Below are 22,922 nucleotides of genomic sequence, written 5' to 3' on the forward strand. Positions count from 1 at the left end.
TTCAACTGTGGCTGTAGCATGTAAGCCTGCCCTAAGCGATTCGCCACACACAGCATTTGTCGATAGAATTGCCAGTCTGACAGATCTAACAATGCTTAATTTTTGTCATGTGAATAATCTATTTTGTTCAGTGCAAAGTCTGGCTTTCCAAGTGATGGAATTTAGGTTATAAAACTGCAGCAAACAAAGACCTTATCAAATACCCTTGAATGTGAATTGTAAACCTTTCTAGAGCCATCTTTTCATTTCCTCCTTTTTCTTTTTTTTTAAATTAGTAATACTGGCAGTAAAATAGATAAGACCCATCCAATTGCATTTCAGAGCAGTGGAGTTAGCCATAAATAGAAGCCACACACAAGTAACGGCTTCCTCTCTCCTTTCTACCCAGGTGGTGAACAGGAAATGCTGCATGTCACCCGGGCTATAGCAACCATTTCAAACAAAGGTGATAAGAATCCCGATGAAAGCAAACTCCAAGTGCCTTTGAGCCCTTTGGGTGCACATGTATGAAAATTCTTAATGCAAGGGAGAGAATGGAAGAAAGATGGTTTCAGTTGCATCTGGAAACCTGTTTGAAATCTGCCAGAGTCTCAGCAGCCTGGTTCAGCCATAATGAAGTGAACAGGACTGCGCAAGCTTCAAGCTCTTGTACTCCCTACCTGCTTCCCAAGGCACAACTGCAAGGAGGAGACCAAAAGCTTTCCTTTCACTTCTGTTTTGATTAGCTACACTTTAGCATTACGTCTGAAGCCGAACTGTAATAAATCTTAGCTATGGTTTGTTGAAATTAGCCTACTTCATAAACTAAGGTTTGAAGCTGACCCACTTCAGTAAACCATAGTTAAGGCAAACCAGTGTTCAGACATCAAGCTGAAGATAGTTAAAAATGGAGGCCAACGCTTTTTTAATCTCTGTGCCGGAGGAGAGGGTAAAGCATGTGAGCCCAAGCCTTGCACAGGCTCATTCCCGTAACAATAAACCATAGTTAAACATAAAACAGTCAAAAACAATTAAAATGCCTTCAGTTACTTGTTTGTAACTGTTTTATCAATCATGTTAATTTTTTTTATAAACCACCTATGAACTGGGTTTCTCTATTGCTTTATTAGTTTGATCACTTGAAGGGAAGAAAGAAGAAACCACAAGTTAAGGACTGCTGAGGTGTAATTCCTTTCCGTAAAACCAGAGGATTTATATATTAAAAAAACAGCAAGTAAAGATGATGTTAACACTGATCCAGAAATGAAGAGGCTTTTTTTTTTTAAACTACAGACAGTGCTTGACAATCCTCTTATATTATATAAACTCATCCCTTCCTGTGGATACTGCTAATCCGTATTTGGAGGAAAAGCAAAAACTTGTGCCAAAATTACAGACCTTGTTTTCAACAAATCTCTACTCTTGGTGGTGGTGGTGGGGGAGGAGAGAAAATCCAGAATCAATTTAAAAAAAAATTTTTTTTCAAGGAGCATTTCTGGCAGTATAAATACTGCTTCAAACTCATCTCCACAACTGTGAAAAAAAATCAGAATTTTTCAGTTAACAAATAAAGCAGGGATGAGGATGCTGTGGCCCCCCAGAAATTGTCAGACTCCCAACTCCCACCTGCTCCAGCCGATCAGGAGCAATAGGAGCTGCAGTCCAACTATATCTGGTCACAGGCTCCCCATCCTTGAATGAACAGAACAGAAAGCTGCAGGACTGCAGCAAAGACCTGAACATTAAGCAAGAGTGTCTTGCGGCATTTGGGTTTGGGCGTGTGTGTCAACTCTCCTAATTGCAAAATATGTATTCCAAAATGGGATTGTAGCTTTAAACAGATCCTGTTGTGATTTCCATTATTTACCTGAAACTCTGCCCAGAATAAATTTGGGGCAAGCAATACTAGGGCTTTTGTGCAACCCAACTGGCTAGAATAGTCAGCTGATGGAAAGGAACTAGTCATATTCCCCTACACCTTCTTTCTTGAAACTGACATTTCTACCCAGCTTTACACATATGCTCAGCAAATATTTTCAATGCTGAAAGTTCAATTTGGCATCTAGGTTGACATCAGATATAAGAATTGCCAGAAGTCTCTCTAATCCATCCATCCTGGTTCCAACAGCAGCCAGTCAGATGCCTACGGAAACTCAAATGGTTCACGAAAGTGATGTTATGACTATCTCATTACCTCCCCCAGCCTGATAAGCAGAGGTACACTATCTCTGAATATGGAGGTTCCATTTAGCTATCATGGCTAATAGCTGCTGACAAATCTATCCTCCATGGATATGTTTACTTTTTTTATAACAGCAATTATCACATCTTCTAGTACTGAATTCCATAAATTAAGTGTTGCGTGAAGAACATTCTTTAGACCTCTGTTTGCAGACAGCTAAGTGAATCTGGGTGTACAACATTCAAAACAGCAACTGAACATTTTACCCACACCCTACTCATCAAATAAATAAGTCATGCAGGATATGATTGTGTGTGTTTGCGTGTGGAGGGGGGGAGAGGAGAGGGGAATGCCTAGCTCATACAAACAGATAAGATAGTGAAACTGTCCCTAGACTAATGCAGAAAGCAAGAAGCAATCACACATTTGAACTCTTCCTCTGTGCACACACAGCAACATCTAGCCAATATCACTTCTGAATATGTGTGTACACGTGTATACTCAATATATAATAAAAGACACAAAACCAAATTCCCTGAATATACAAAAGTAGCATATCAGGAAGATGCTTCTTCCCAACATCCAATTTAAGAAATTTAAAAAGAATATACAAAGCAGCATTCAGTCACTTCTCACCTGCAGTTTGAAGTGCTGCAATCCAGAGACAGGTTTACCATTTCTCACCTGTTTTTCCACATGAACTAGGCCTAACACAGCAAACCCATCCCTGCAGTTCTGCCCAGAATTCCTCCTGGTACAGTTACATGATGCAATGCAATGGGATGAGCTCCTACTGAAGCCCTGCCCATGGTCATCAGCCACCTCCATCCATCTTGCACATTATCAGTCAGATAACAAAGCCTTAGTTAATTAATTGAAGGAGTTTTAATTAAATCTGCATAAATTTGAATGAACACACTATTTGTGAAACATAAAACATCGAGGGCCAAACTACACACTGAGTGGCCTCAGCCAGTTTCAGAATCCTGCCCCTTCATCAAAACCCCAGCTCTCATTCACAAAGACCCCAAAGCTCCTTGCCATTCATGAATTAGCAAGGCATTTTTATTTTACTCCACAATAAGAAATCTACTTTCTGTATATAATTATGTGACTAGCAAGGCAAGACCTCATCAAGGTGAGTAGTGGTATACCTTACTATCGAGCTTCTTCATGGTGACCAGATCAAGAGATTTCAGCGAGTGCCCAGTAGGTGCAATGAAATACAAGCATGCATGGATCCTGGTGTCATGGTAATTAAATAGGGAGCGCTTGATCTTCAGCTCCTCTTGCAGGTAGGCCTCAAACTGGGCATCTATGTACTCCACAATTGGCTTGTAGCTGAAAACAGAAGATTTGCATTTCAGGACCTGTTGTAATTGCCATTGTTTACAAGGTTCTCTTTGAGGTGACCCCCCCACTACAGTCAAACAATCCTTAGAGCAGTTCTTTATGACACCCCCTTCCCTCAAATACACCGAAACAAAAGCCAAGATAGCAACAGCAGGAGAGATGTTTAGGGTTTGTTCCAGGTTCCTTGGCTGCTTTCACACATGGGGCTAATAGCGCTAGCTTAACGGGTTAAAAATCTAGCGCTTCGTTCCGGATTTCAAAAATCCCTTTCACACTGCAGTACCAATTTAGCGGCATTTTGTGCAATGGTCTTTCACACAGCACTCTCACCTACCACGGCCGTTAGAAGACTGCTTCTTTTCCCGCCTTTTCTGTTCAAAAGCTCTGCTCGTTCCTTCTGCGTGGGGGGGGGCTGAAAGAGGCGCAATCGCAATCAGCTGAGAGGCGTGATCGCGATTAGCTGAGAGGCACGGTAGCGCAGCAGCAGAGGCTCTGGTTGAGCACAAGCAGCAGCAGCAGCACAGGCTGCTCTCAAGAGCAGCTGGGAGGCACGGCGGTGGCAGTGCGCGAAGGCTGCATGCTGGGACGGCTGTTGGTAAGGGCAGGAATGCACTGCATGCTGGGATGGCTGTTACATGAGCAGTGGCAGCTAGTGCAAAACTCCTGCAATCTTCCGGGTTCCCAGCCTGCTATCGGAATTTTTGTGGTATCATTTATTGCGGAAATTAGCGCTAAACTTCCACTACATTCCACCAGAATTCCGGAGCTACCCGTTATGTTGTGTGAAAGCTCAAATTTTATGCGCAATTTAACAGGAAATAAATCGTCAGAATAACGGAATCAAGTGCAGTGTGAAAGCACCCTTTGACTATTCACCCATCAGCTGTCTCTGGTGAAGCTATAGCAAGCACAGGTCAAGTTGGTGGAAAGTTGACAGAGTTTGCTCAAATTTCACACAGTTGGCTGCTGGCAATATCAGCCCTATGCGAGGTGCCATGTTTGAAAAACACAACCCATCCTGCATAATTGCTCACCCACAGACAAGGGGGTCTAAATTATGTGCCAACATCCCACCCACTCACCGCCATCCCCTGAACAGGCTTTTAGATCAGTTTGGGGCAGGGGAACATGCTTACGCGCTAACTGGATTTTGAATTCTGTGCTTTTAGAGAGAGATTGGACACAGCTGGCTTTTCAACAAAGATGAACCCTCTTTGTCAAAATAGTTCATAACGAGCTAGCAGTTGCTTTGATCGAGTGCCTGTCTACAAGGACATCCCATTTGTATGCTGGAAGCTAAATTAAAAAGCTTCTAATGCTCCCTACAGCTGTTCCCAAGGTCCTGTCCCTTGGTTTAAATGAGAAGCAAAGGTATAACAGAAGGGGAATGACAACCTATAGTGGATTTCTGCCTTAAAAAGAGAAGATCAGTGATTGAAAACAAGAACAGTGCTATTGGAGCCACAAAAGTCATTGTCAGAGTGTAATATGAGCCTGTCAGAGGCAACTAGCTGCGTTCAGGGAAGATGGCTTCAAGTTTTGTACCTACATTTTGCAGTTTTGTGCCTAAGGCATGAAGTGCAGAAAACACTTTGGATCAAACATGGTAATACTGCGGCTAACAACTCTCATGACTGGATAAATAACTAACCTCAGGGCACTGGCCCCCACACAGTCCAAAACAAGATATCCTTCAGGTCCAGGGTCAGAGGCCTGGCCTACATGGGGCATAAGGTAGAAGCCAGAACATCTACCAGCTCAACCCATCATCCTTCAGCTGGCCCAGTGGGATGGTGCTGCACTGCCACCCTCCCAACAGTGGCGCTGCTACCGCTTACCTGAATGGCGCTGGGATGGTACAGGACTACAGCGAGGTCACTTGCAAAGGATAGGTGCTACAACACCTGCCACATTATTATGATTTATTAGACTTGTTAGCTGCCTGTTACCCCAAGGTCTCCAAAGATCTGGCTGATGTAAGAGATAAACTGCTGCTGGTTTCTTGACATTCTGATGCTTTGTTTTGATTATGTGTATGATATTGTTGGTTTTACGGTTCTTGTATTGATTTGTGTATTTTAACATACTGCTATGCATACTGCCTAGGAAACCTTTGGGTTGGAGGGCGGAACATAAAGTTAAAAAGATTTAATAATAACTGTGGGACATGAGAAAGAGTCTCCCTCACAAACAGCCTATAAACTGTAACTGGGCAGAATGCAGCAAACCTGCAACGGGGGGGGGGAGGAAGAGAGTTAATGGACTCCCTTTAGAACTTAAGCGGGAGACTGCTTTGATATGCAGCTTCAGGAATTTGACCTTTCCTACCACATAAACTGAGATTCTCAGGAGGCCAAACTATGCTCCAGATTCCATACTATGTGCTGGGCAGTTGTGCAGAAGACCCACAGTCAATTTTTGGACAGAGCCTCAAGCACGGGGATGCCGACACCCTGTGTTTGTGGTCTTGTGCATAGCTGTGGAATGTGAAGGCTGAGCTAAGGAGCAAAATGGAAATGCATGGAGGATACTGAAAAAGGACGGAAGAATGAACAAATAGCTGGCAGTTGAAGGAAACTGGTGGGAAGCAAAAGTACTACAGGGAGACAGGCACAGAGAAGAAACAGCATGTCTGAACACTCATAATTTATTTTGTTTATTAAATTTATATCCCACCCTTCTTCCCAAAGGAGCCCAGAGTGGCATAATGTTGCGGAGAGGGTTGAGCGACAAACAAAGATTCTGGGGCCAAACAATGGAAAATCCAGTGGCTAGTGGCCAAGAGAGCTGTGTCTACCTCCATTGTTGGGGGCAATCTGTCTCTGAATGCCAGTTGCTGGGATTCACAAGTGGGGAGAGTGCTCTTGTGCTCAGTTCCCGATTGTGGGCTTCGCAGACATATCTGGTTGGACACCATGAAGACAAGGTGCTGGACTAGGTGGGCCTTTGGCTTGATCCAGCAGGGCTCTTCTTATGTTCTTAGTTAACGTGGCAGGACAACAGGAACCCCGCTTCGCACAAAGGCTTCCTGCAAGATCACTGCATCCAAAGGACACCACTGCACTACTGAATTGGTTGTGCATAATTGGTAGAAACTGTGCAGCTTGCTCTTACAGTCTTCAGTTCTTTTTCCTCTCTCCCCCCACCCCCTTTGCGCACATAAGGAGATAATTCTGTTGTTTTGTTTCTAGGGCATAATTTATTTATTTTTAAATGGACTGCCTTCAAGTAGATCCCACCTTATGGCGACCCTATGAATAGGGTTTTCATGGTCAGCGGTATTCAGAGGGGGTTTCCCATTGCCTCCCTCTGAGGCTGAGAGGCAGTGACTGGCCCAAGGTCACCCAGTGCGCTTCATGGCTGTGTGGGGATTCGAACCCTGGTCTCCCAGGTCGTAGTCCAGCACCTCAACCACTACACCACACTGGCTCTCCTAGGTCATAAAGACAGCGCTTAAAACGTCCTGCAGTCATGACTGCAACGGCTCTCCCAGCTTCTCCTCCAACCCAGCACAATCTCAGTCTTGACCACAGTTTAATAGCGTCCACTCTGACCAGCAGCAGCTCTCCTGGGTGCCTTTGCCGGCCCTGCAACCAGATATCCTTTTAAGAGAGAGACCGAGCATAGTGTAGTGGCTGCAGCAAAACTGGGGAAAGGTTTTCAGACCAAGAGCCACATTCCCTCCTTGGTACCTTCTGGGGGGCGGGGTCTTGCCAGCGGTGGGTGGGGCTAGAAGCAAAAGAGGTTGGAGCAATGAATGCAAATCTCACCTTTAGTAGACCAGTTTTACATACACACACATACCTCTTTATCTTCCATTCAGGGAAGCAAGAAGCATGATCAGAGGTCAAGGATATATTTCAACCAGGCAAAAATACCCAAGGAAGGTAGGGCTGGTGAGGGATGTGCCCTAGAGAGAGTCGCACAGGTCAGACAGAGAGACATTTTGCACCTGGCGCTCAGGTTCCCCGCCGCTAACCCATCAGACTAGGAGTGGGGTGAGCTGGGTTCGAACTCCCGCTCAACTATGACACTCAAGGGATGACCTTGGGCCAGTCACTATCTTTTCAGTCTAACCAACCTCGCAGGATTGTTGTGAAGGTAAGGAACCATGTGCTCCTTGGATGAATGGAAGGCTAAAAACGTAACTGTGGCGGCGTTGCCAGGCATGGGGCTATAGCATGGCCAGTCTCCTTGTACTCACTATAGTATCCCACCTAACTTTACAGAAGCCAAAAAGTTTCCGTTTCAGAATGGGTTACAATGCAGGCATCCTTGGAATGCTTCCCCACATCCCAAGAATTCCTGGCTAAAGCTCATTCCCTATTTAGGAAAATTCAGATGAAGTAATTAAAATTGCTTTGCTGCTGCAGTCAGCAAACTGAAGGCTTTTAGGTACAAGTACTGTATACGTTTTCCAAAACCAGTTTCGAAGCAAAGTTAGAAATTCTTAGGTTTCTGAGAACGTGCCTATGTGGAAACAGTTCTGCTAGCTAAACTGGTTTTTAAAAGACTGTCATACAGAGGTAGCCATTCAAACAACATATTTTGGGTTGTAGATAAAATTCATACACTGACACAAATATTTCAAGAATTGTTTTGGCAAGGCTCACCGCCGGTGAAGTGGCTCATATTGGAGTTTGGTATATATAGCAACAGAGGACAGACACGAATACTCTGGTAAGACTGGTGGTTGAAATAATACACTAAAGATCCATTACTTGTGGCAAATGGTTTTCAGAAGCCTAGAAGTTTGCCCAGAAGAGGGACAAAGACATGTGCTGTGTGTGTAGAAACCTGATTTTTGCATAACTGGCATGTAACCTACTATACAAATGTAAGAGCCAATTCATTGCTCTGCTTGCTCTTTATTCTGGCCCAACCCACCAATGCTGTAAGGCCCCCAGAAGGCTGCCCATGAAGGAATGTGGCCCTTTGGCTGAAAAAGGTTCCGTACTCCTACTTTAGGGGGAGGGACTAGAATCTTGAAGGGGATGTAGAGTACAACAGGAACCTGAAAGGAGAGAGGCATGATGTGATCACAGAGGTGAAAATGTCAACAAAACTGAGTCAGTTAAAGTTCTGTTTCTGTTGTGGTATAGTTTTCACAGAGGACTGTGCCACCTCAGAATCCATGTGGGGAATCACATATTTGAAAGGAATTCTACATCTCATCCTGCAGATAAGAGACAAATCAAATATGTAAACTTTCCATCAAAGTTTCCATCAAACTTCCAGCATGCGACATTTGGACATTTTTTTTTAATAATGTTATTTGTTATTTAGTTTAATTTCTGTAAATTGTATTGCTTTTATTGATGTACTTTATACTTGTGTTTATTTTTCTTTGTAAGCCACCTTGTGGGCTTTTGGCCAAAAGGCGGGGTATAAATAAATGAAATAATAATAATAATAATAATAATAATAATAATAATAATAATAAGACTTCTCTCTAATCAGCAGGGTGCTTGGATCACCAAAGCATATCTTGTATGGCACAGATTTAATTTTACCTGTCGTCTTTATTGATCTGGTCTCCGAATCCCACTGTATCGACGATTGTCAGCTTCAGACGGACATTGCTCTCCTGAAGTTCATAACTCCTTGCTTTCAACCGCACACCAGGCTCGTTGTGAGTGGCGGGGTCACTTTCGAACTTTGTGTTGAACAGAGTGTCCATGAGCGTTGATTTGCCAATGCCAGTTTCCCCTGAGGAGACACACTCAGATTAGGAGTCTGAGAAACCCATCCCCAACGCCAGGCTCCTGCTGACTTTCTCCCTGGTTTTCATGGCACGATATTTCTTTAAAGATGTTAGAATTGTAAAGCTACAGGAATGGGTCCCAGCAAGGACTGCTTGGGAATGAGACTCCAGGATCTGCTAAATTAAATTTATAGTTCAAATCCCAACTTCACAAGATGGGCAGGGCAGGGCAAACTTCAGGCTACTTTATTTTTTATAAGAACTCCAGAGCTGACCAACTGGAGCCAAGAGCAAACGACACCCACTCAAATTAAGGAATTCAGTGTCCAGGAGTTTGTTCTGAGTAAGTGACAGACAGCTCCCAGTCATTTTGTTGCTGCTATTGTTAAAACAGCTGAGATTCAGAATTCTTTCAGACCCAGGCTGCTTCAATTGTAGACTGGCAAATTCAGGTTGTGCAGTTAAAGTGGATTTGCTACTCTTGAGCAACAAACCCACTTAAAAAAGAAAATAAATGGGACTTTCTGTGGTAAGGAAAGTGATGAGGAAAATACACTAGAAAGTGTGTGTGTGGGGGTAACAAACAGTTTAAAGTGGAATTACTTGACATCTTTTAGCTGCTGAGATAATCAATTATTAATAGTATCCTGAAAACACGCACTAAAAACGTACTTTGGAAATCTATTAGGACATGCAGTTAAGCTAAGCTCTTTTTGCAGCACCTACAAAAATCATTTTAAGTGAAAAAGTCTTGAAACTGAAAGCCAGCCTTGTGTACGGGATAATGCTTTGGACTTGGGACATCAGAGGATTTATTCCCCAGTGGTAAGAGTGGTAAGCGGCAGTAACGCAGCCGAAAGCTCTGCTCACGGCCGGAGTTCGATTCCAACAGCAGGAGGAAGTCGAATCTCCGGTAAAAGAGGTCGAGATCCACTCAGCCTTCCATCCATCCGTGGTCAGTAAAATGAGTACCCGGCATATGCTGGGGGGGTAAAGAAAGGCCAGGGAAGGAACTGGCAATCACATCGCAAGACGTCACCCTAAAAGTCGGAAACGACTCGCACTACAAGTGCGGGGACACCTTTACCTTTTAAGCGTGTTTAGAATTGCAGCTTTAACTAACTTGTTTTAAATTGGTAGGCAGACTAGTTTAGGGAAGAGTCCACATTGTGCTAGGCTGGGCCCTTGATCTATCTGGTCTAGTGTGGCCTGCGACTCTCCAGGCCCTCAGGCCTTTTTTGGCCCTGCCACTCAGATCTTTTAAGATGGAGATGCCACAGAGTGAACACAGAACCTTCCAAATGCCAACACTCTGCCACTGAGCTATGCCCCTTATCCCTTGCTACATTATTGAAATTACATCAAATATGGCAGGAGAAAAATCAACAGCTAGTTTATGTCTTCTTGCTCCAAGAGTGCTTGATTGCTCCATCCATTCAAAAGTTTCCAGCTGAGCCTTAAATGGCTCCCTCCTGGTAGGGGGAAAGTCATGTGACTGGCCATCGCCCTAACCCTAATTTTGAAATACTTCTCCAGAGTACACTTGCAAAAAGGAATCCAGGTCTTGTAAACCAGCTGTGGATGTCAGCGAGCTGGAAGTCATGCTCTGTGGGCTTTTTTTTTTTTTTTTTAGTGCAATAAAACTCCAGTCAATATTTTCTCTTTAAAAAGGAACAACGAAACTGCATACTAGAGTTTCATTATAAAAACAAACCGGATTTCATATAAACAGGCAGCAATGGGAATAGCTCGGCCCTGCCAAGCAAAGTGCAGAGATCAACTGTTTCATTTTCACACACGCAGAAATGCGAAAAGCAGAGATCTTGGGGAAACAATGTTGGTTGCTTCAGTTTTTAGAAGCTTAAACCACTTTGTTACACAGCTTGCTGCGGTTTTTGCTGCATCTGGTTTTTTTTTTATTTGATGGATATGAAAATACTAATCCTGCAGGGAGAGCAAAGAAAAGGCAGTGGCCTTTTTGCATTCCACAGATAAAATTTGACTCGGACTCCAGATGACTTTGGCTACAGCCTTCAAGACTGCTCACCCTGTAGCTTCAGAGGGAAGGTTGTGCGGATGCCACAGTTCCCACTTGATCATGGAGAAAGTGTAAATTGTGATACTAAGTGCAGCAATCAGCTTGCAGGGCTTCCTTTAAAAAAGGAAAAAGAAAGAAAAGCAAGTTTCTAGCTCTCAAAGCAATGAAGATCAGAGCATGAAGGCACTGCCTCCTGAAATCTCAGAAGCTGGGTGGTGGTAGTGATAGTGCTGAATGAGACTTCCCGGGGTTGGCACCTGGGACTTTGGTGTCTGTGCCAGTCCCACAAATAGGCCAAAATAAATTATGCAAAACAGCAAAAACTGCTGAAGAAAACAAATGATGCAACTCTGTGTAATTTATACAGGTCATCGTATTTGCCTTTTTTTGATGCTGAATTTGACTTTTCTTTCTTTCTTTGCTTTTAACACAGACTACAACGCCCTGCTGAAAGGCTCAAAACTTGGCATCACCGTTCAGGAAAAGAAGCCTAGGCGAACAGATGAGTTTTAAGCTGGCACCTAGAAGCCAATATTGTATGTTCTTATGTGAAGGGTGGGGTGCATGGTGGCAACTAAGCTGAGCCTCCCCAAATGTCTTGACTGGGACTATGTAGGTAGGTAAGCATGCATGCAATTCCCCCAACCCCAGTACACTTCAAATTTTTATCCAGTAAAAAACAAACTTTTGCCCCAACTTCCAGAAGTCTGGGAACCACTGGCTTAGGATCTAAAATCTTTTTCCAGTTTAGTTCGGTTTGAAACAGTGACGTCCAAAATGTCTGCACTGTAAAATGAAGAAACAGCTTTGCTAATTTTAAAACATTTTTTTTAAAAATCTGTATAAATGGCTGAGCATTTCCTATTATAATATTCCCTCTGATGCTTCACATCTTACACATGGTAGCACCTGGGGGGGTGGGGAATTTTACATCATCCACCCTGCATGTTGCATCCAGAAAGAATGCAGAAAATCCCTTTGTTCAGAGGCCCATTAGCATTACTTACCAACACAAAGGATGTTGAAGCAGAAACCCTGCGAGGTTGACTTGTTGACCAGCTGATCAGGGAGGCTGTCAAAACCAACATGGCCCGAAAGGGACAAGTTTCGGAGATCATCATTCTGGAATTCCAAAGAGAAACATCTTATATAGTTAGCTTTCATTTTATTTATCTCCAAGTAGCAAAACAAACATGAACCATTAGGTAACGTCACAAAGTATGTTCTCCATTGAGACAGATGGGTGGGAGGAGCGAGCCTTGCTGGGGGAGAGGGAGACTGTTTCTATTCAATGAAAACTGCTTTTCCCTCCCAGTGCTGCTTTTTGAAGCTGCCCCACGATGCTCCTTTGCATCTCTGACACGGATGGAAAGAAGAAGCGTGGGGAGGCTTCCAAAGCATAAGCTGGCAACACCCCTTTGGCTGTGGTTCCAAAGCTTTGGAACCCTGCACAAGAGATTGACCGGGGGGAGGGATAGGACAATGTACCTGTCAATCGTGTGACATCATAACAGTGTCATGTGATTGACAGGTATGTTACCCTGCCCACTTGTTAAAGTTGGACCACAGGGTGGGGCTAGAAAAAGAACTGGCCCCTGGAGCCAAAAATGTTCCCCACCCTTGCTCTATGGCTCATAGCTGTGGGAGATTTCTGTTTTGATTACGCTGCCTTTCCAGTGAGAAATCACCCTCCCACCTGTATTTATTTATTTAAGAGTGGGGAAACATAACCTGTAGCTGCATTCTACACATTACATGAACATCCAGTTTGGTCAAAATGGCTATGCCACATCAAGCATATTTGTTTTTATTTTATTTATTTAGAAAGATTTGTAAACCTCTTAAATCGCCAAACTCTCCAAGCGGTGTACATTATGAAATCATCAATAACATCCAGCTAAAATCCACAAACTGGTACAAAACAAACATATCTAAAATAGTTATCGGTAAAACAATTATAGATAAGAAAATTATATGTCTGGATAGGCTTGCTGAAATAAAAAGGCTTTTAGCAGGTGTCTAAGACAATAGAGTAAGGGTACCTGCCTGATGTCAATAGGCAGGGAGTTCCAAAGTATAAAAGATCAACTCCTTGCAAATGCAGAACCTACAAGTGCCACATGATGTATAAGTGCAAGTTCTGCACTTTTAATATATGTTACACTAACCTTTTAAGCTAAAGGACTTGGGGAGGGAGGGAGAGAAGACAGTCACTCAGGTAAAACTACTGCTAATTGGCTGCTTCAACAAATTCACTGCTTAAACCATTCTTAGCCAACCCGGTGCCCTCCAGATGTTTTGGACTACAGCTTCCATTAGCTCCAGCCAGCATTGTTTCTGATGGGAGCTTTAGTCCAAAGACATCTAGAGGGCATTGGGTTGATGAAGGCTGGTTTAAACCATCAGAGGTTGATACTTTCCAGGTTGGAATTTGGGGGCAGCCTCAAGTACTGGCAAGAAGCAACTATAGTCAAATGGATGAATTCCTTTCCCATTCAAAGAGTGAGTGTGTATATGTTTGGGCATTTATATTATACTAGAGAGAAATGAAGAAGAGGCAGGGGGAAAACCACAACAGAAAGAACATCAGCACAAGAGAACAAAGGTGAGAGGTCCAGGGAAGACAAGCTTCCCTTGCAACCACCCAAAAAGCACAGAAGGAAGGTTTGCCATGTGACTGGCAGCCACTTCTGGAGTTACCATCTCCAGTTTGGGCTACTATTTATAAACCAAACCAGGCTCTGCTCACCGAAGCTCATAAAACTGAAACGGCACAACTTTGCCCTCAGTCATCTGCTGTCCTTCAGCAGTCCTTGAAGGAGGAGGGCAGAGAATTCTCCCAGCTCAAGGAGAGCCCTCCTTTCTATGGCCCCAAGGATCCCCAGAGCTTACATTCAAACCACGAAGGCAAGCAACAGGAAAGACCATTTCCAGTATAAGATAAAATCAATTCACTTGACTCCCACTTTTGGCTCCAGCAAGATACATTTATTCTGAGCAACAGATGCAAACTCCAATCTTGTGAATAACTGTCATAAATGTTACGCTGCGTTTCACGTCTAACATTCTGGTCTCAACTCCACTTGCTCCATCATGACCGTTAAGACTGACTTGGGAGGATATTCTTAGTCTGCCTTACAAATATGTCCACACACAAGTTGCTAGCTCACAAACCATTTTTTACTACGTATATATTAGCCATTCATGGGATAATTAAACAGCCTGGAAGTAAAGAATCATGTGCCTTCCAATTTACAGGATCAGCCCTTCTGCTCGACTAAAGCAAAGTCCTACTCACCACAGATGAGTAGGCTAGTGGCTATTTACAAGCTACTTTACCACCTATGCACCAAATCAGGAAAACAAGGGCTTGCAGATGGGTGTTCTTGCCAACTGCCCCGTCCCTGGAAAATTCCTTTCTCCCGTGGACTTGTCTATACCAGTAGAGTCTGGGTATCTTCCAGAGCTGACATAAGGTTTTATTTTATTTTCTATTTAAATGATTCCAATAAGCTTTTTATTGCATGCAACGTTTCAAATAAGAAGAAATATCTATCCATTTCTGATGCATTCAAGTATACTGGGTCCACAGCCAAGAAGCTCAAGGGATTTCCCAATCCCAAACCTTGATCAAACAGGAAGCACAATAGGATTTTCTGTAAGAATTCACTTCTGCTCAAGGTACAGTGGTGGAAAACATTTCAAGGTTCTAATGGCTAAGGGGATACAGAAGAATAAGCCTTGCTGAGGAAGGGTCGACATGGCTTCTGTACAGGGAAGCCTCACTTCTCCAGCTTCCTTCGAAATTCTTGAGAGTAGCCTTGTTCAAGCATTCCTTGCTAACATCACAGGTTGGAGGGGGCAGGAATGAGTCACCCTCCATGACTTGGAGGAAGATTGTCTGCAGTGGGGAGGCACATTTTAGAATCCTCATTTTCTATGGTTCTTAAATACATGGGAACCCTCTACAAGTAGAGCAGGCCTCCTTTCTGCAGACAGTTACCCTTGAACATGTAGAGAGGGCAGGGGCTGAGCATGCATTCCATCCTTTCCCCTCGCCATAAGGTTAGTCACGTGGAGAAAGGAATGCTTGAAGAGGACTAGTATCGCATAAACATGTAGATGAGGTGATCCAATGACCAGGTTCCATATCTCAGATCCAGAACAACTGCACAGTACAAGGGGATCAGCGATGGTAGCAAGCAGGAAAGCAGGCAGCAGTTTTATAAGAGGGAAGGTAACCAATAGCTGTGCACCAGCTTTGGACAAATCCCCGACCCCAAACTGATTCAGGTTGATTCAGGATTTGCCAGGAACGGGTCGAAGCATCCCCGGATCACCCCAGGGTTGGGTCCATCCAGAGCGAGCCAGGACTGTAAAAAAAGGCAGGGGCATTTGGGCAACCACATGTTTAATCAGGGTTTTAAACTCTGACTTCTTCTTGGCAATCACTCGTGACTAAGATTGTCTTCCAAAATATAGTCTTTAACAATGGAGACTTCTGAATCTGTATCCACCGCCAATGTACCAGACCATGACTAGGGGCTTCTGGATTTCACAGTCCTGCCCCCGTCGCCATTTGCCAATCGCCATGGGACTTTTGTTATGGAAGACACCTGTGCGTGAATTTGTTTTATGTGGGGAGATCGGTGCACCACGATCAACACACAATCTTGACAGAAAAAGGCTTTGATCCAATGGCATGGGTACCATGATGATTGGAAGTCCTTTATCTGCTGCAGCCTTCATCCGCCTTCACAGTCGTTGTAACATACACATTGTTATCCTCCATCTGCCGTTGAGGACTTTCTTGGATCGTTCTTTGTCTGGTTCCTCTCCCTTGACCTTACCGCCATGGGTGACTCTGCTAGGAGTACATGACTCCCAATGGTTCATTGGAACACGCAAGCCCACTCACCACTACAAGGTGACGATCCAGCGAGGGGCTAACCCTGACTAAGCATGTGGTCATCAGCAAGGGGGGGGGGAAGGAGATGCAAGCAGAGACTCTAGCCTGCCTTTTTCTGCCAGCTTTCCTTGCCACCAACCACATGTGTAATCAGGGTTCAAAACCCTGATTAAGCATGTGGGTGGGGTGGGAGTGGGAGAAGATGCAGGTGAAAAGTCCCTGCCTGTCTCCTTCTCCCCCGCCCCTTGCCGCTGACTGCATGCTTAATTAGGGTTTAAAACCCTAATTAAACAATTAAGGCTGTGCAAGGCCCTGATTTGGTTCAGACCCGTGACTTCCCGGCTTGAATCTGGCCTAATTCAAGGTTCCATCTCAAGCCCTGAACCACACTGGGGGGCTATGCATAGCCCTGGTTAGTAGGCCAAAAGGGGACACAGAGCCGGGCACGGCAGGTGGACAGAAGGATTGGTCACCCAGGAAGTAAATTTTGAAGGCCGTTGTGTATACTCTTATTCCCAACCCGAAATACCCCCATGCAGAGTTTGTATACTTGTCAAGCAACACAACTTTTCCCGGATCCCTCTGTAGCTTGTACTAATTTTAAAAGATGCCACATAGACAATGTTTACCAAGCCAGCCAGTGAGCACAATAAGAAACAACTAACAGAGCAAGCTCTTGATTTGATTTAAGTTCTTCCCTCCAAGGAACCCATTCTTCCTCCACAGCTTTTCCCTGCCAAACAAATCTTAAAAGTTGAAAGCTTGTTCCTCTCCTTAAGACTCGCAGCTTAAAGAAATCCCGTTAACAATAATTTACTCGCTGATGGCAAAGGTTGTCGTGAGCCAACTGCAGTTGCCGGGAAAGGAACTGGGGATCCTACAATGCATTAAAGATACACACAAACACCCAAATCTGTGATTGATGGAGCCACTCTGGCTACTCCTAATGCATCTGAATTCAGAGAGGTGTGCTCACTTTTGAAAAAGAAGATTTCAGTAAAGGAGTTATACTTTCAGTAGGGATCTTGTTGTGGACAACTGTTCAGAATACATAGGAAGGTGCCTTATACTGAGTCAGATCCTTGGATCCATCCAGCTCAGTATTGTCTACTCTGACTGGCAGTGGCTCTCCAGGGCTTCAGACTGGGGTCTCTCCCAGCCTTACCTGGAGATTTTATTTATTTATTTATTTATTAAATTTATTAGTTGCTCATCTGGCTGGCTGTCCAGCCACTCTGGGCAACGTACAAAATAAAAACGTACAAATACATTAAAACATTAAAAATCTCAACAACAATAATAAAACCTAATCCACCCCAAAAGCCTGCCTGAAGAGCCAGGTCTTCAAGGCCCAGCGGAAGCTCATCATAGAGGGGGCATGGCAGAGATCATTTGGGAGGGAATTCCACAAAGTGGGGGCCACAACTGAAAAAGCCCTCTCCCTAGTTCTCACCAGTCTAGCTGTTTTAACTGGTGGGATGCCAGGGATTGAACCTGGGACCTTCTGCATGCAAAGCTGATGCTCTGCTGCTGAGCTATGGCCCTTCACGTGTTTGTGAATTGTCAGATCCACCCCACGCACATAAGAAGCTTAAATGGTGTAAGCTGCCACTCTGTTAAGCCAACTGTGCATGTAGAATAATGGCTTAGAATAGCTATGCGCTTATTTATGATGCAAAGTTAAGTTTATTATTTGTACAAAATGTGCACCAATGATTCACATCTCTGGTGTTACCTATGATCTAGAAAGGGGAACACAAGGTGTGATCTTGGATAATAATACACATGCAATGTGCAAAAATTGTTGGGGTGTACTTTGTGGAACATCTCGTGTCTACTTTCACAGATCAGTGCCCTGAACATGCAACATGAAAATGAAATCGCCACAAAAACCAGGCAGGTTTTTCACATCACATTGAGACTGAAAATATGAGCCTAGTGGGAAAGCCCCCCCCCCTGCTTTGCATGCCAAAGGTCCCAGGCTCAATCCACAGCATCTCGTGGGGCCAGGAGTGTCCCCTGCCTGAACCCTGGAGAAGCTCCTGCCAGTCAGTGTAGCATCCAACACTGAGCAAGATGGACCAAGAGTCTGACAGCACAAGGCAGCTACCTCTGATGTCCCCTACGGCAAATGCAAAGCAGACACGCAGTTCAGAAGAAATTTATGTAACGCACTGGATGCACTCAGAGGGCAGACATAAGTGAGATAAACAGGTCTTTTGATCTCTACACAGAGCAGGAAAGGGACACTTACGCATATCTAGTCCTCCAGAACACTCTTGGTGACTTTCTGAAGAAGAAAACAGGCAACAGCCACATGTTGAAAGCCCCTTCCTCCACTGGGGAATCCTAAAGAGAAGATTAACAGCCCTTTGCCCCACTTCGCCTTTGTCCCCCTCTTTGGGGGTTATGTTTTGCAGGGTGATGGTGGTTGTATCTTCATTTTACAAAAGAGCCCCAACCAGCAGCAGTACCAGAAAAAAATATCGGGGGGGGGCGGCACAGAAGGGGCAAAGTATATTTCTAAGTGAGCAAAATATACTAGGTGGGAAGGGGTGGGCTCCTTGTTTGGGAGGGGTGCTTGTACCCGGCCGCAACTCAGATGTGACAACCCAGACTTGCTCTCTTTACAGCGAGAACAAACATTGATCTTCAAGGCAAAATGTTCGGCTAAAAAGGTCAGTTCAAACTCCAAGCGGCAATAGCGCCATTTCTGCCAAGGAACGACATAAAAGGCCATTTCCCTTCCTTAGGGTTTTTTTTTCTCTTTCTCTCTCCAAACCGCTAACATTTCTATTTGGAGTAGAAGTGACTAATGCATATACCAGTTCTCATGTCACAAATTGCTAACCGGCAGAAAAAGCTGAAGGGCGGCTTTTCACCCCTCCTTTCTTTCCCCTTTCCTGGTGGGGAGGGGGAAGATAAGAACCATGTGTGGACATTCCTGCGAGTCTTGTAAAGCTAGAAAAGGGAAGAGGGGAAAGGGAGAGGGAGAGAGTGCTCACACACAATGTGACAAACAAATATGAAGAATTTCCAAAGGCAAAGTCCAATCAAAAACAGATGTTCTGTCCCCCTCCACATGCCTAGTCCTGAACTGCCAATCTGAACGGCTGCATTTTTAAGCCGATAAGGCAAAGTGTAAATCAGCCTTTTTTCAAGACTTCTGGTGGAAATGCCACATTACGACTACTACAGCTTAAAACAAAAAAAGAGCTAAAGCAATGCGAGGAGCCAGGGGGAACAAGAGGAAGCCCAGAGCATGAGTCAAATGGATGCATTACTCTTGGCCCGCTGGCCTGCTGACATCCTGCTTTCCCCCCCTCCGCCTTTGGAATAAGGACATTCAAGCCAAGTTTTTCCAAGGGCAAAGGATGCCGTTACTTGGATGTTCATTGGCAGCGTTCTATCGATGAAGTTAACGGGCCTTCTCAAGCGCTATTTGGAAGCCCTTTAACTGTCATGACATCTCCCTTAAAAAGAAAAAAAGCCTTGAGAACTGTAGCTACATTTGGAAAATGGAAATGGACTGCCTTCAAGTCGATTCAGACTTATGGCGACCCTATGAATAGGGTTTTCATGGTCAGCGGTATTCAGAGGGGGTTTGCCTTCCTCTGAGGCTGAGAGGCAGTGACTGGCCCAAGGTCACCCAGTGAGCTTCATGGCTGTGTGGGGGTTCGAATCCTGGTCTCCCAGGTCGTAGTCCAACACTCTAGCCACTATGCCGCACTGGCTCTCGTAGCTACCTTTAAAGTCCACTTTATCATCTGAAGGTCCTCAAAGTGGCTTACAAATAAAAGGAAAGAATTTAAATCATGCACGCATGCACATGAGCCCAGTAGACAACAAAAAGCCTACTCCTTTAGCATCCTCAGCAGCACAGCTGAGCAGCAAATGTCCATTTAAAAAGCCATGTCTCATAACCAACAAGCGCGACTCTGGTGAGCCTTCTTAGGGAACCAGATGCACGCCACTGCGAGGTCCCCTGTGGCCACTCACCATCTCTTTGGAAGCTCAAAAAAGCATGAAGTGGAGTGTTGAGGATGCTGGGAAATAGTTAAAGGTCCCCAAGCTTCTAGCTGCCCAATTAAGGGCCACGACTGAGCAGGTTAGAAGATGGTGTAAGATCTGTAGCGTAGATATTATGCCCACAGCCAATTTATTCCAGATGTAGCTCAGTGGGTGCATGCCACACTGTTCTGATTTGCATGCAATGCTCACCCACTGTTTGCCGTGGGGCTCGGGGGGGGGGAGCTGCCACCTCCACTCCCAGCCCACCAACTGCTGCGTGAAACAGCCACCTTGCTCTTCTCAACGGCAGAGCCAACACAGCTGTTAGAAAGCACAGCTAAAGGACCCAGTTCAAAAGCAGGCAGCACTGCATGCAGGGACTTCAGTGTTCTTTCCATGCACAAAGATGTCTAGTAGCCTGCGTGGGCATGATCCCATGCAATGGGCTCAAGTTACAGGAAGCCAGATTTCGAATGAACATCAGGAAAAACTTCCTAACTGTTAGAGCGTTACGACAATGGGATCAATGACTTATGGAAGTTGGGGGCTCTCCATCCCAACACTGGACAGCCACCTCGGGTATGCTTTAAGCTGGATTCCTGTATTGAGCAGGGGGTTGGACTGGATGGCCTTCTAGGACCCTTCCAACTCTACTGTTCTATCATTCTATGATCCAATAGTGTCAGTAGCTTGTGTAGACAAACATTGCAGCAACACCAGACAAAGCAGGCCACCCTTCTCTTCTAAGTTGCCAGCACGTAATGTAGAAAGCAAGAATTTGCCCTTTGAATCAGGGATGGGAAACCTGTGGCTCTCCAGATGTTGTTGGGCTACAACGGCCATCATCCCCGATAACTGGCCATGCTGGCTGGGGCTGATGAAGGTTGGGAATACTGACAATATCTAGAGGGCCACCGGTCCCCCATCCCTGCTTTAAATGGTACCGGTGGCTGCTTATTCCTTTCCCACTGCAGTAACAGGCAGGGTTTCATGTTTGCTGTAGTAGTAGGAATTTACACTACTATGGACAAGGAGGGAGGAGGGGTTGGGCTGAACTCCCTGGGGCAGGAGGAGGAGAAACAGCTGCAGGCCCTCACCTCCCATATCATGCATTTTCAAAACTCAAAGTTCTCCAGCTTGCAACCCCTGAACGCAATGCAACTGCCCACACTGAGTGCGCTTCTCATCTGGCCCAAAGTCATAACAATAGCTAACTGGGAAACTCTTCTGGGCATTTTCTAAAGCAGTGGTCCCCAAACTCCCCCCCCCACTGACCACTTGAAAATTGCTGATGGGTCTTGGCGGACTACTTAATGATTTTTCTACCTGTTGTGGCAATCGTAATGTGCTGTGCTAGAAACTTTTCAATTGTTATTTGTATTCTTTCATTGCTTTCCACAGAATTCAAATTTAATGCAATAAAATAAGCAATAAAATACATTTAAAAATCAATATGAATATTTAACATGGGCATGCAGCAAACAACCTGGATGAAGCTTGCAGACTACTGGTGGCCCATAATTTGGGAACCCTTATTCTAAAGCATTCACTAACATTCCATTGAATGAAAAGCTGACTAACAAAGATTAAGGCAATTTCCCAAACCCAGAAGACTTTGCTGAAAAGCTGTTGGCAGTGCCATCTTTCAGAACTCCAGAGTGAATTGATATGCAGACTACAATATTAAACATTTTACCTTCTAGTCCTAAACATACTTAGGTTCAACTGAATCCAATGGGATTTACTCCCACAATTATACTGTGCAATGTTGCACATGTGTACTTTAACATAGCAGGATAACCTTGACCTATGGAATGGTGTGTATTTGCTTTGAAAAGGAATATAACAAAGACTTCAAAAATAAGTCACTAGTCCACAAATATTTCTACTAGCTTGTGTGCCCCTGCATGCCTATGTTAGTGACTTTAAGTTAATCTTATTTTTTAAAAATCCGTTAGTCTTTGAGGTGCCATAAGACTCTTGTGTTATTTTAGTGATTTAGAGACACACACTATGTATAAAGAACTCCAGCAATCTTTCAGTTTACAAAGGCAGCTTGATCGCCTGCAGGCACTCACATTCATCCTGGGCGAGCGGCTATTTTAAAACTCCTGCCATAATCACAATGAGATTTATATAAAGTGCTATCAAGTGCTGAAGAAATCTGTCAGCCTTTGCTGAAATCTTTGATTGGGCACAACATTGTGTTTAAGCTTTTGAAGCCAAAATTCTTCGCTTTTTTGCAGACAGGGAGAAAAATATATTAGCAGTGCCTCAGAGAGCTCTCCCAGCTGCTAATCTTGCTCAATGTGAGGCAGAGTCATAATAAATGCTTAAGTAGTTGTGGAGAGGTGGAGAGAACGTATCAACCCACAAGGCTATCTGATACGACTCCTTCCCCACCCTCTTGTTACTGCATTAATAGAAAACTATAGATGCCTAAGCACCCTGGAATGCCACCAGAATCAGTTTAAATATATATATATATATCAAACACCATAAAACCCAAACATTCTTTACACAGGCAAAGACAGAGGAATTTTCTCACAGCTCCTTCACATTCTGTGCCCACAGGGGAATAGAACATGGTTGCATTTAATTATACTACTCTTAAGTATCACATCGATATTTTAGACCATAAACAAGTTTTCAAAAGCGGCTGTACAGAAGCCCATGAGACACTCTAGCGTGTAAAGATTCTCATAAAGTCATTATAATGAGGCTGATAATTAAACATCTGCAGCAG

General features: G+C 44.3%; 1 protein-coding gene across 11 annotated transcripts in view; it reads right to left on the bottom strand.

Moving 5' to 3' along the window:
* The window catches only part of SEPTIN11 (septin 11), a 104,167-nt gene that overhangs the window by 45,133 nt on the left and 36,112 nt on the right, over nt 1-22,922 (bottom strand). For all 11 annotated transcript variants that reach the window (XM_061583325.1, XM_061583329.1, XM_061583331.1 and 8 more), the window contains exons 2-4: nt 12,264-12,378; nt 9,028-9,223; nt 3,316-3,502 (exon numbers count right to left, since the gene is read on the bottom strand). In XM_061583325.1, coding sequence (XP_061439309.1) covers nt 3,316-3,502; nt 9,028-9,223; nt 12,264-12,378 — 498 coding nt within the window. The remainder of the gene's footprint in view (nt 1-3,315; nt 3,503-9,027; nt 9,224-12,263; nt 12,379-22,922) is intronic.

Source organism: Rhineura floridana, chromosome 9 (genome assembly GCF_030035675.1).
Source record: "Rhineura floridana isolate rRhiFlo1 chromosome 9, rRhiFlo1.hap2, whole genome shotgun sequence".
Lineage (NCBI taxonomy): Eukaryota > Metazoa > Chordata > Lepidosauria > Squamata > Rhineuridae > Rhineura > Rhineura floridana.